Source organism: Euleptes europaea, chromosome 4, assembly GCF_029931775.1.
Source record: "Euleptes europaea isolate rEulEur1 chromosome 4, rEulEur1.hap1, whole genome shotgun sequence".
In the NCBI taxonomy this organism is placed as follows: Eukaryota; Metazoa; Chordata; class Lepidosauria; order Squamata; family Sphaerodactylidae; genus Euleptes; species Euleptes europaea.
In genome coordinates, this window is record NC_079315.1 from 71,874,938 (window position 1) to 71,889,364 (window position 14,427).

The 14,427-nt window shown below is 46.3% G+C and overlaps 1 protein-coding gene across 2 annotated transcripts in view; it reads right to left on the reverse strand.

Annotated features, from left to right (window-relative positions):
• Nucleotides 1-13,740, reverse strand: part of CAMK4 (calcium/calmodulin dependent protein kinase IV) — a 131,571-nt gene extending 117,831 nt beyond the window's left edge. For both annotated transcript variants that reach the window (XM_056848511.1, XM_056848509.1), the window contains exon 1: nt 13,577-13,740. In XM_056848511.1, coding sequence (XP_056704489.1) covers nt 13,577-13,740 — 164 coding nt within the window. The remainder of the gene's footprint in view (nt 1-13,576) is intronic.
• Nucleotides 13,741-14,427: the final 687 nt, after the last annotated feature.

The window sequence follows — 14,427 nt, forward strand, 5'->3', positions numbered from 1 at the left end:
CCTGGAAGCCGGCGGTGTGAGTGGGCGGCGGCGCTGACGGGTAAAGACGAGACGAAATCTGGAGGCGTGAAGAAGGGCGGCGCTGACTCCTGAGGAGTCCCGGTGGCAAGGAGACAGCTTGTAGAGACGGCTGGCCTGCGGAAGCTGACTCTCGAGGAGGCCAACGAAGAAAGGGCGGCGCCGACGGACGAGGAGGGCCTCGGAGGCCAGTGACTCATGGAAGTGCAGCGCCGCTGACTCCTGAGGAGACCCGGAGGCAAGAGGAGACGGCGGGGCTGACTCTTGAGGAGACAGCTTGTAGAGGCGGCTGGCCTGCTGCTGGCCTGCGGAAGCTTGTGGCGTTAGAGGTGGTGGGAGGAGAGTAGAACAGCACACCACACTCTTCTAAACTTTGAGTAATATCGGTGACGTCAACTGGTAGTACTCGAAACTACAACTCCCAAGAACCTTTGCGATTTCTAATGAGCTCAATACTGTCCCGGGGAAAAGAAAAAAAAGGGAATTTAAATAAGGAACCTATATATAAATAACGGGGAAAATCTATTGAGACAATTTATATAAATGAATTATATAGAAGGCAGCTATAACGATTAAGTGTGCTTATGATATTAACTTATTTAACCAAAGTGTTGAACAACCTAAATGGGCATATATTGACTTTAAATGATTTATGTGTGTATATTTATATAGATATATATTTATCTTTGGTGTAAAAAGCAAATTGGCTCTATTAATTGATTGCCATAATTAATTTAAGTGATCTGTTATAATTAATTTAAGTGAATTGATATAAAGAACAATTAAGACCAGCATCGTATGTCCGGTATACACACAGAGTTACAAACTAGAAGGAAACTATATAGATATAATTTAATGAAGAAAAATAGAAAAACAGATAAAACCAGCAAGCTGACCCTAAGGAAAAATCTAGAAGAAGAGGAGAAGGAGGAAGAAACAGATAGCGAGGAAGAGAAGACAAGTTACCATCTACAACAAGAAAAATCTAGCAAGGCACAAGTTAATATGGAGAAAGCAATGGAAAAACTGGCTACTCAATTGACGGCGTTAGCAACCCAACTAACGGGAACGGAACAAAGATTAGAGGCAAAAGTGGATCAAATAAACAATAAGATGGACAAGGTAAATAAAGAACTAGAAAGGCTGACTAAAGAATGCAACTCGGTCAGAACAAAAAAGTTTTAAAGGAACTTAAAAAGATAAGACATGAAATTGATATGCTTTTTACGGATGAGATGGCAAAAAAATTAAAATTTATAAAACAAAGGCACTTTGCTCATGCAAATAAGCCAGGCAAATACCTGGCAGCCATGATTAAAACAGAAAAACAGAGAAGGACAATAACTGCAGCGAAAATAAAAGGACAGATAACACATAAAGAAGAGGAAATAGCTCAGTGTTTTCTAGAATATTTTAAAGATCTTTATAAAAAGAAGAGGCTAAAGCGACCATGCGTTTTCACTCCTGGGGTCCAGTAGCCCCAGGAGTCCAGTAGCACCTTAAAGACTAACAAAATTAATGTGCAGAAAGATTGAGTATAAATGAAGTAAATAAATAATATAGCTGAAGATGGGAGGCAGATAAAAGGTAGGTTGGTGAATGGCTGAGAAGGAGAGAATGAGGCAGGGAAAGGAGAGATGTTATGGGGATTGCCAGGACAGGGGAAATAGGAAACAATGCAGGGAGTGAGATTCAGGGGAAAGTGAAGTACCCTCCCAGGTACCTGAGGGTTCCCTACCATGCAAGTGGGCTTTGCCCAGTGGTCAGCACCACACAACTGGGCCATAGTTTTCCTGGGGAGGCTGCTAGGGAGAGGGAAAGCTGAAGACAGAGGGGCATATAAATGTAGGTTGGCTGTTGGGTGGGAAGGAAACAAGGAAGCAGGAAGAGGGGAGAGGCTATAAGAGCTTTCAGGAAAAGGAAAAAGCAAATAGTGTGGGGATGGGAAATGAGATGCCTCCAGGAAGTCCTTGTGGGTTCCCACTTGTGCGACACTATTTTCATGTCTCCCTGGGTTCTGTCAAACCAGGCTTTCTGACCATGAAACTCCCAGTGCATTTGGAAACTTAATTTTCAGGTGCATGGGTGGAGAGAAAGCACGTAAGCCTTATCTGCGTCCCATGCCATTCTCCTGATCTGAAATTCATGCGGCCCAGGGAGCCACTATTTTTCCCATTGCAGAAACCTAGGTGTACTGATGGGTTACAAATGTAACCCATGTAAGTTTTCTCAACAGGGCAAACAGTGGCTCCATAGATCAGGAAAACACCAAAGTGGGGATACAAGCCCTCTGCCCTCTCGCACAGCACCGTTTTGATCCAAACTAAGTGCCTGAACTTGCAGCCTACATATGGTTTGATGAGACCAGCAAACAATGTAACTAGCAGTTAGTCTCAACTTGAAGGCAATAATGGGGAAATTGCCGAAGTTCCTAACCCTCATGAGCTACTGTTTCACATTGCTCATTCATACGGGCACTAATAATGTTTCAAGGGGGAAAAAGCTGAAAATAGCAAAGACTGTATAATTCAGCTGGTGAGGATAAAGAATACTAAGTTCCACCTATTCTCAGTAGTCTTCCAGCACAGAAAGAACAAGATACACTCTAGTGGTAAATAGATTAGTAGCAAAAACAAACAAAAGGTCATAAAGGGGTTTAGGGATTAGTGAGATTGAAGTGAAATTTAAAATTACGTTCACATCTCTGGCTAGCAGGGCACAATCTAAATTTAATAATTTAAATTTAATAATTTAAAAGAGCCATCACACTGCTCTTATAATGACCACAAGCAATATTTTTTTAAAATAAATTATACTCACGAGTCTGAGGCACAGGGATTGAAAAGAGAGTGGTGACTAAGGATTTTCTATATCTTGCCTATATTTTAAAAAATAAAAATGACCCAGATAACCCAGAATGTTTAGTTTAACTTCAGCTGGATATAATAACAGATTTTATCTTTAATGTTTCCTTTCTTACTGTGGTCCACTGTGTCAAAAGAAAGAGATTTTTACCTATCTAAGATGTTGATAAGGTTCTACCTTCCTCCTCCAAACCACATGCCTCCTTCTGGGACACCATCATTGGAGACAGGTTGTTGGGATAAGCTGTACTTCAATAACACTTCTCAAAGGGCTGAATGTTTTTGCTCACAGTCAAAATCTGACTGAAGTTTGATTGGAGGCTGAGCTGTTATTGGGGTGCCATCTCTAATAATGTGCACCGTGACTTGACTTGAGCCACCCAGTTTCTGGAAAAATTTCTTACTGTAGAATGCTTTGTTGAGCCTGTTCTATGCATGTGGTACTCATTTGCAACTCTGCTATAACTGGCTTGATAAAGTGAAAAGGAAAATAAATTAGAGCTTTCGATGTATTTAGCATTATTAAAATGGAATCATTCTGGGTTAGATCCAATAACTGTTTTCTGCTGACCTAAAAAATTTCCACCAACAAAAGGGAGCCAATTTTCACTGATTCTCTACTTTGCACCCACATTGTTGTCGAGGGTCATCAGAAGCCACATTTCAGGGAGCTCAGTGGGAAGCAGGAAAGTTCCATTCCATCAGCAGTGCTCCACTGATGGTACCTTGGAGCTAATCCAATGTGTTTCTCACAGTTTTGCTGGCAGGAAATAACTTCGTTCTAATGGTATACAATAAGATATATGGTTTAATACAGTTACCTCTATACCCAGAACAAAATGTTCTTTAAATATTAACACCATATTGCAAATATACAGGGTGATATTGTGAAACCATGTAAAACATTAAGTATGAGTTATGGAGCTCTGCAAATCTCACTCATAAAACTTTAATCCCTCTTTGGATTAATAAAGCAAGGGTTTGCCTTGCACACCAAAATAAGTATTGGAACAATTTCTCAGTTTATTACAGATTAGCTATAGAAATATTCCTATTCACAATGGTAGTTTTAGTGGCATAAATGACATGAAATTCTATGGCCAAGCTATCTACAGAGTGAAATGGTACAACCATTTTGTAAAGGTATTCTATGCATTAACTTAAAGGGGTTTTTTTGTGTTTTCAAACGTGTATCTTTAACAAACCTTTAACAAAATGTATGCATAAAAAGTTGCCTTTTCCTGTACAATGTTGCTGGCTACAACACTTTTGTCTAAATTTAGATGTCTTCCAGAAATGGCTAATAATAATGGTTATGCTGACAACTTAACAATAATATTTGTGAATGATATTATTAAGTTGCCAGCATAACAAATTAATACAAATACAGATCTAAATAATGTGAACTGCAGTAGCACTTCAGCCAAACACCAACACATTGTACCTTGTTTACTGTGGACATTAAATACAATAATCTCTTTTCAGCTTCAGTCACTGTGAAATACTACTCAGGAGTTTGGCATAATAGGATACTTTGTTGTTGGAATGCTACTCTTTTAATTAGAAGAAGAAGAGTTGTTTTTTATATGCCAACTTTCTCTACCACATAAGGTAGAACCACTTAAGGCTTTCAATCACCTTCCCTTCCCCACAACAGACACCCTGTGAAGTAGGTGAGGCTGAGAGAGTGTAACTAGCCCAAGGTCACCCAGCTGGCTTCATGTGTAGGAGTGGGGAAACAAATCCAGTTCACAAGATTAGTGTCCACCGCTCATGTGGAGAAATGGGGAATCAAACTCGCTTCTCCAGATCAGACCCTGCCGCTCCAAACCACCACTCTTAACCACTACACCATGCTGGCTCTAATTCAGTAGTTTGGGGCAGTTCCCTATATTCTGTTTAATGGTCACAGTGTTTTTAAAGATATGATTGTCCCAAAATAAATGGCCACAAATGTTTCCTAGTTTCCAAATATGATTACATACTTATTCTTACACACAGCTAGTTCACACAATGAGTAAATTGGAAATGCCTGATTTACAGTGGGAATGAACGCTCATAGATGCAATGTAACAAGCAATGCAGACTGTAGGATCTGGAAGAATGAATGCCTGAGCCTCATGATTATCCCATATCAAAAAATAAAAACTCTTTTTTGATATCCCATATCAAAAAATAAACTCTAATGGCTCAGGGCTAATTGTACAGTAATATATTAGTAGAAATGCATCATATCCCTTAAAGGCTCATACTCTAGCCCTGTTCGCATATTACAGTGAGTGCACATACATCCTGCCTATATGTACATACATGCATCTGTTTGTAAGACAGAGCTGCCATGAATTTATAGACAGGTACCTGGATAAATGTATTTACTTACTTACTTACATTATTTATAGTCCACCTCTCTCACTGGTACTCAAGGATTACCCAGAGTGAGTCAATACAACCAACAAGATGAAATAACCAATTAACAGTGAGATAGGGTTTGGGTTGTAGAAGTTTAAAAACAGAACTGAAGCAAAGCATAGGTGTTAACATGACACGTTAAATGATGCAAAATTACATAATGGGCTCCACCTTACAGCAAACTATACACAGTAGTACAGACCACAGTAGTCAATAATTTATCTAAGTAACTTTGTGAAGCATTATGTCCAGTAGTACCCTAGTGCCTTGAAAGCATACGGGCCGCCTAAACTCCCGGACTGAACCTGGCAACCCGATATGCAGGCACACAACTACTGTTCCAGCCATGCGCCCGCTCCAAACGCTACGGGACAGCCGCTGTGCGCTCCGTTGAAACTGACACGGCCGCTCCTGCGAGCTCTGTGCAGCCAGCAGCTAGGAAACAGAAACAAGGGCAACCTCCAGCGAACCGGAGAGACTCCATGTTCCTGTTCAAACCCTGTTCCAGCCGCAGCCATGTCGTGGAAAGCAGACAGTCACGTAGTCAGTGCCAACACCCCCCCTTTCCCATTGCAACATCATCAGCTTAATGGGCAATCAGCAGCGATCCTGATATCAGCGATGAGTCGTTCTTCCAGTTATGCAGCAGCGATCCTCGGATGTTTGCAGAACGTTAATCACTTCAGCAGAGATCTCCCGGTTCCTCCCGGGTTGCAAAAGCCATTGGAATCAGAACAGATTTCCAAATTCTCACCACTCCACCCCTGTAGCCACAGATTAATCCTTTTGTCACCTGGGAACCTAGAAGGGGTAAACCCCCTCTCCCTGCCCCCAGAAAAACAGTATATCTGGGGTGCCCCCAGCCCATTATGTTACCTTAGGTCTTTCCTGGCACCTTTGCCGTTACTCTGTTGGTTTGGGTTTTGCGCAGCCTGACCACGCTCCGTCCCGCCTTGCTGGCCAAGTCTACGGGAACCCTTTGCCCCCGCCTTTGCTATTAATTTCTTCTTAGTCTACGTGAACTTGGACAACACCTCTTCAAGGACGGTAAATATCACCCCATCAACGATCCCTGCCACGTTGGCATCTGTGCTTGTACTACTCTCTTTGAATTTCCTAATTTCTCTGTATGTGTGTATGCAACACTGATTTGATTGAAAAGACAAACTCTCTTAATTTGGAACCCATTGCTTCTGTCTTCCTTTGAAGGTCACAGTTACTGGCTCTGGTAGACAAAGGTTGCTCTCGCTATATAAATATTGTAGTTTGCCATCTTGCTTGCTAATTCCCCAAGTTAAAGAGCAATTTGGCTAACAGCCTGCACAGAAAAGCCCTCTTGAATAATTCAGTTTTGCAGAAAGCCAGGAGAGTGGGAGCCTTCCTGACCTCAAACAGGCCACTCCACAAGGTGCGGGCCAAGACAAAAAAGGCACGTGTATGGGCAGTAGTTGATTTTGCCCATTTGCAGGCTGGCACCTGCAGCAGGCCCTGCTCAGATGAGCAAAGCTGTCATGGTGGAGCATAGGAGGAGAGACAGTCTCACAGATATGAGGGTCCAAGGCTATGAAGGGCTCTGTATGTGATAGCCAATGTTTTAAACTGAGCCCAGTTAAGTGATGGGCAGCCAGTGGAGTAACTCACTGTACAGGAGTAATACAAATGTGCCATCCAGCTCCTGATAATAGCTGAGCTGCAGCATTCTGCATCAACTGGAGTTTCCAAATTGATTTTGAGGGGAGACAAAATTCAATATATTACAGGAGCCTAGTCTCGAGGTCACCATGGCATGGATCCAGGTGGTGAGATCAGTCTCCTTGAGGTAGGGTGCCATTTTTCGAGCTAGGCTGAGTTGGAAGACGACCTTTTTTGCAACTGCATTAATTTGTTACTCCAGCAATAATGTTGGGTCAAGTATAGCCCTGAGGCTATTAACTGAGTCGGCAAAAGTCAGTTGAACCCCACTGGAAGTGTGGATCACAATATCCTTCAAAATTTCCGCCGTCCCAACCAGCATTACTTCTGTCTTTCCAGGATGTGTTTTCAATTTGTTCACTCTTAGCCATTTAACCATAGCTGCCAGGCAGCACTTTAGCACCTCTACCACATCATCACACACACTATCTGGATATCGATGACAGCCAACCCCAAAACTACAAATGATTTGGCCTAAGGCCTTTACATAAAGATTGAAGAGCATGGGGCTAGGATTGTGTCCTGTGGGACCCCACACAATAGGCCCCACAGTGATGACAACTGGTCTCCAATGGCAATTCTTTGGGTCCAGTCCATGAGGAATGATTTGAACCAGTACAACACACTATCCCTGATGTCTACTTCGGCCTCCAGGCACCTCAACAAGATGGCATGTTCCACTGTGTCAAAGGCTGCAGATAAATCCAGTAGGAGAAACAGGGAGGCCTGACCTTTGTCTACATTTAGATGGAAGTTGTCAACTAAAGCCAGCAGAGTAGTCTTCGTAAATGTAGGGGGTTATATAGCACATTAACTGAGCATGAATTGACTGTAACATGAGAATTACAGAAGAACAATCAAGTGTACACTGTGCACAGATCATACATGAGTTGTCTGGTATTTTTGAACAGGGTTTTTCATTTATGGGAGAAACCAAGAGAAAGTGCATTAAAAAACAGAACGTCAAGCTCCTCACAGAAATATCCTTATTACTATTATCCTCCACATGCAAGGCACAGGGCTAAATCAATGAACACCTCTAAATCTACCCTAATTCTATTCTCCTCCCAGGGCACAAGCAGTTTGAATTTTCATTCTCCCTACATTACTAAGAGCAGTACTTTCCATCCCACCCATTCAGAATGAGCTAAGAAAAGGAAGAAATTAAAGCTCCTTGCCCCCTGACCAAGACTGGAGTACAAATTGTTTGGTTCTTCTTTTCAGACTGGAAACAATTCCCTGTTGCTGCATATCTGGAATGTCTGTGAACATCCCAAATCATGAAACCCACAAATGCAATATAATACCAATCACAGTTTTATAGCCGTAATCCCACAAACTGCAGTACACACATGCCATCTGGAATGTCTGTGAACATCCCAAATCATGAAACCCACAAATACAATATAATACCAATCACAGTTTTATAGCCGTACATCCCACAAATTGCAGTACACACACTTTCCTCAGTTATATATAACTGTCATATCCAGATTCATTTGGTAGACCTCTAAGAATTTTGTAGACATCTCAGTTCTTTTTCTCACCTTATGCTATAACATTAACTTTAGCACACCATTCTACATTGGTCACTGAGAGCACGATTCCCCCATTTTGAATTTTCGGCTTAAGGTATTTAACTGTACTTTACTATGGACTTTATTGTGTGCTTGGGGGGGGGGCATCAAGTCACTCATGGTGACCTGTGGTGGGGTTTTCAAGGCAAGAGATGTTCAGAGGCAGTTTGCCATTGCCTACTTCCATGTCACAACCCTAGTATTCCCTGGAGGTCTCCCATCCAAATATTTGCTGTGGTTGACCCTGCTTAGCTTCTGAGATCTGGCGACATCAGGCTAGCCTGGGCTATCCAGGTCAGGGCTTATTGCAGCCTATCAAATACCTTTCCTAGGATCACCCACAGCTCCTCTAGCCTCTGATTCTCCTGATTCACCTCTATCTCCCCTCTAGCTTCTGCCCTCTTCTTCCTATCGTCCACACTAGCAACTGTGTGTTATTTTCTCACTCCAGTCTTTGCAGGGCTAGTATTCTTTCATAGGCTGGAGAAAGGGAAAGAGCACCCTGTACAGCCACCATAGGGCTGTCCACACTTGCAGTGGTAGTGCAAGGCCACTAAGGAAAGCGTCAGGAAAGAGGGGAGGACAGGCAAAATTAAAGAAAGCAATGAATTTGTTAAAGAAAGAAAAGTATCTTTTAGGCAAACTATATAGACTTCTACTTAAATATGACACTGAATCGGAACAAGTTAAAGTGTGCATGGTTAAGTGCAGAATCTCGGGAAAGAGATTACGATGCAACAATGGGAATACCTTTGGACTAGATCTATAAAATTCACATCTAGCAATAATTTGAGAGAAAATTGGTACAAACAGTTTCATAGATGGTATATGACACCAATGGACATTAAAAGATGAATAAAGAGGTGGATGGACGTTGATAGAAATGCAAAGAAATTGATGGGACCTATTATCATTCTCAGTGGTCCTGCAAAAAAGTTAAGAAATTTTGGACAGAAATCCATCAAGAAATGCAAAAGATATTAAAAGTTAGTTTTCCTCTAGACCCAATGCTATTGGGAACAGCACCCAAACAATTGGACAAAAACTGTAGAGAACTTTTAAACTATATGACATTGGCAGCTAGAGTTGTCCTGGACTCCTGGCATCATTTTGGAAGCAAGAAGAAATCCCTGAGTTGGAAAGATGGAGCAAGAAAATGGCAGAATATACAGTGATTGCAAAGTTGATTAATCTGTTGAACAAATAAACAGTCTGTGAATTACAGATGAAATGGAAACTTTATTATAATTATGCTCAAATTCAATTTTAATATTTTGTAGCGTTTATGTACAAACATTACTTAAAATATTAATAGGTCTTCTTTTAAAAATGGTGTAGCTTACAGTTTTAAGTTTAGAGAAATAAGTAGGATTCAGCTTAAACTATCAGGTTATTTATTTTGTTTAGAAAATTTATCAAGAGATGTAGAACTTTTCTATAATGCATTTTTTTTTAAAGTTTGATACTTATATTATCCTAGCTGATGTAGAACACAGTTAATGTAAGGCACTTATTGGAAGGATGGATATGCTATATGTATGATTAGGGTGAGTACTGTATATACTCGCGTATAAGCCGAGTTTTTCAGCCCAAAAAAAGGGCTGAAAAAGCCGGCCTCGGCTTATATGCGGGTCAATACGGTAAAGGAGGGAGGGAGGAGGGAGGAGGGAGGAGGGGGGGCAACTTACCGCCGCCGCCACCGCCATCGCTGCCGGGCCCATGCGGCTTCCCCCGGCCAGGAGCACCCTATGAGGGTCTCCTGCTGCCTCTGGAAGGCCGCGCGGCCGCGGCCGCCGGGCGCATCCGACTCCCCCCACCCTGGAAGGGCCGGGGGAAGCCTGCTGCGGCCCCTGAAAGGCCGTGCGGCCACCGCCGCCAGGCGCGCCAGGCTCCCTCCGCCCTGGAAGGGCCGGGGGAAGCCTGCTGCGGTGGCTGGAGGGCCGCGCGGCTGCCGCCGCTGGGCACGCCCTCCTCCCCCCGCCCTGGAAGGGCCGGGAGAAGCCTGCTGCGGCCCCTGAAAGGCCGCACGGCCGCCGCAGCCGGGCGCGCCGGGCTCCTTCCGCCCTGGAAGGGCCAAGGGAAGCCTGCTGCGGTGGCTGGAGGGCCGCGCGGCCGCCGCCACCGGGCGCACCCTCCTCCCCCCGCCCTGGAAGGGCCGGGAGAAGCCTGCTGCGGCCCCTGAAAGGCCACGCGCACCCGGCTCTTCCCGCCCTGGAAGAGCCTGAGGAAGCCTCCTGGGGGGGCCCGCCGCCGCCACCGCCCGGCCTGAAGGTAAGCCTGCGGGGGGGAGGGGTTATAAGCCGACCCTCGGCTTATACGCGGGTGCCTAATTTTTCCCCATTTTTGGGGAGAAATTAGGCACCTCGGCTTATACGTGGGTCGGCTTATACACGGGTATATACGGTATATGTTTTTGTTTCGTTCTTCATTGAAAATAAATAAAATTTCATTTAAAAAAAAGGAAAGAGGGGAGGACAGAGGCAAAACTCACGGAGAGGGCATTTTCACATGGCTGATTGGGCTTCTTGGCCATTTGATCTCCCTGTGCTTTGAAGTGTCAGATACAAACAACACATTATCGTCAAGATTTTTAGCTGAAATTTCAAGATTCATATTACTAAACGTATCTACTCCTACACTGCAACATGTTGTTTCTTTTCCATTCATGGTCTTCCACGCTACTCGCATTCTGCTTTTTTGTCACTCCGCACCTTTAAGGGGATGGAAATGCTCCACTCAAGGTGCTTACCTGTGCATGTTATCAATGTATATTAGAAGGAAATCCACATGACAACCCTTACAAAGCTGAATGAGAAGTGCTTACAGGCTCACCATCATCTATCTAGAAAGTTTGTTCCTTCATTGCCTCAAACAAACCCCTCAGTTGGCCCTTCCATGGTTGCTCCGCTATGAAATAAGACCGGATTTAAACATGGGGGGGATCAGGGTCTCATTGCAACCTGTGCTGCAATACCTGTAGATATTTACCTAGAATACCACCTGCACCCTATCCACATGGGCTATGGATCTCTGGTGGACACCCTAAGCACACACAGCTGCTTTGCATGGCTGCAGCATAGACTGTCAGTCAGGATGGCGTAGTGGTTAAAGTGCTGGACTCCTACGTTTGTATGTTCACGCTGCCATGGAAGCTTGCTGGGTGACCTTGGGCCAGTTACACACCCTCAGCCTAACCTACCAAACAGAGCTGCTTTGAGGATAAAATGAAGAAGGGGAGAACGTTGTAAGCTACTTTGGGTCTTCATTGGGGAGAAAAGCGGGGGTATAAAAGAAACAACATAATAGTATAAACAAGATCCAGAGCCCATGCAACATCTTGTGCCCCCACCTGCTTCACATTCAAATCATGCCTTAGCCCTTGCCCTTTGAAGAGCGCACCATGGCATAAAAGGGGAATTACATATGTTCCCAACGTTTCAGAATAACTACAGTGATTTAAACTACTAACTTTAATTGAATATTGTTCACTACAAGATGCCCTATAAGACTACTGAGTTGCTACATCTGCACCATCTCCTGCTTATGCTGCACATTAACCTAAAATATGTCAGAAACAGGATTTTCAAAACTGCTCCGTCAACACAAGCACAATTGCTCTGTCAAGTCATAAGCATTCAACAGCTGTTACCGCTGAATAATTATCTTGAATAACAATGCTCCTAAGATGGTATTTGCAAAACATTTATTTAGGTTTCAGAACAGACGGGTCTGTAAGCCCCGCCTCTTCCCAGATAATTAGTCCTCGGCTATTTCTTTCTTTAAACCAGGGCATCCGTTTCTTATTCTTGCTTTCAACTGTTTTTAAATGATTCATTTCCCTTCTCTAGCAGCTACTGGCAGAACCAATACAGCAAACCGGTATTTAAATTCCGTTTTCAGTGTCTCTTGCCTTACAGAACAAGAAGTTTTACACAGATGAAATAATAATCTTGCTTGTCCTTGCGTTGGGGCTGGGGGGGCATGCAGATCTTCACTTCCTATCACAGCACTACAGATGGTGAATCTTTCCATACTGCTTCCTACACATGCAAAGAAAGGGGCAACAGCAACCGGGGAGGAGCAGTTCCATCGTTTACAGCTCCTTCCATCAATACAGCGTGGGAAGGCATAGAAGATGGGGAGAGCCTCCAACAGCAGCATGGCGGGGAGGGGGGGGGTTGAGGCACCAGCTCGACACACTGACCCAAGTTTGGGTGCCAAAGATCCGTGCTCCCCTGCTACAACTCAGCCGCAAACAAAAGGTACCAGATGCTAATGATGCTCCTTGAGTTCTCCGCAACTGCAGCCCCCCCTCCAGTTTGCCCCTCTTCTAGAACATCCCTCTGCCTGACCCTATTCAGGAAATGAGCATCCTTTCCCCTACGATTGCCCTCCTGCTGTCTAGAACCCAAAGACTCCTCAGCCATTCATGGAAGGTTTTGCATTGGATTTGCCACTCTTTAGATGCACTTTTTCCCCATCCATATTCTCAAAACTCAACAATAAGCCGCCATGCAGAGTTTTGAGAATTCAGATGGGGAAAATGTGCATCTATAGAGTGACAAATCCAATGCAAAACCTTCCATGAATAAATGGCTGACTTTCCGTATGCTCCAGGGCTTGCCCTACTTTGGTCCGCTCACCTCCCCGCTCTATCTAGGAACGCGCGGCGTGCCTGCCTGCCCACGATCTCTCTGCCTCGTCCGCCCCCCCTCCTCCTCATCCACTGGACTAGACAGGGATCTGCCCCCTCCGATCTGCCCCCTGCCCCGGCCTGCCTCGTGACGGCCGGCCTGCACCAGCCCTGCCCTCCCTGGCTGGCCCGGGATCGACCCTGCCCGCCGTGCTCTGCCTAGGAACCTCTGCGCGAAGAAGACGCGCTGCGCCCAAGGCTGGTCTGCCCCCGCCCCACCCCAGGATTTGGCTTCCTCCCCCCGCCCACCCCCTTCCCCGGCCATTGCTCTCCTCCACTCCCGCCCGCAGCCCTGGAGGCGCGCCGCCCTCTCGCCGCCTTACCGTCCCAGCTCGGACTCCAGCTCGTAGTAGTCGCCCCAGGTGTCTCGGTTGGAGCCGTCGATCCAGTAGTCGGGCCCGGCGGCGGCGGCGGGGCCAGCAGGGGCCCGGCCGGAGGCAGCCGAGGACGAAGCCGGTGAGGAAGAGGGCATGGTGACTTTCAGCATGCTGCGGTGGGAGGCGGCGGCGGCGGCGGGTCCGTCGGGCTGAGGAGGCAAGAGAGCGCCGCGGCGGCTAGCGGCCGGCCCTGCGCCTCCACCCCTGCGCCTCCACCACCACCCCCTGCCTCCGGCTCCGAGCGGGGCTCTCGGCGGCTGCCTGACGAGCCGGAGCTGCCAGCCAAACTTGGAGCCGGGCGCGCCGGCAGGAGGCGACAGGGCAGGAGGAGCGGGCGGGCGGGCGGGCGCGCCAGAGGGTGGGCGGCGTCGCCCTGCAGGGGGAGAGAAGACCCCCTGCCTCAGGCGGCGGGAGGGGCGCTGGTCCGCTCGGGGCCGGAGGCAAGGCGCGCGCGCAAGAAAGGAGGGAAGCAACCCGGCGCGCGCGCGCCTGCCTGCCTGCCTCCTGCCTCCTGCCTGCCTTCAGAGGCGCAATGAGTGGGTCGTTGCTGCTGCTGCTGCTGCTGCTGCTGCTGCTGCTGCTGCTGCCATCGCCACCCACCTAGGCAGCGCCTGGCTGCAGCCCCGGCCCGGGCTCAGACCGGCGGGGCCCTCCCAGCCACCCAGCCGGAGCGCGCGGGCGGCGTGGAGGGGAGGCGCGGGCAGGAGGACCGGGACCCCCTTTTGCGGCGCTCGCGCCTGCCGCCCCGCGGGGTCCTAAAGCGCCCTGCATTCCTCCAATCCAGCTCCCCTTCGAAG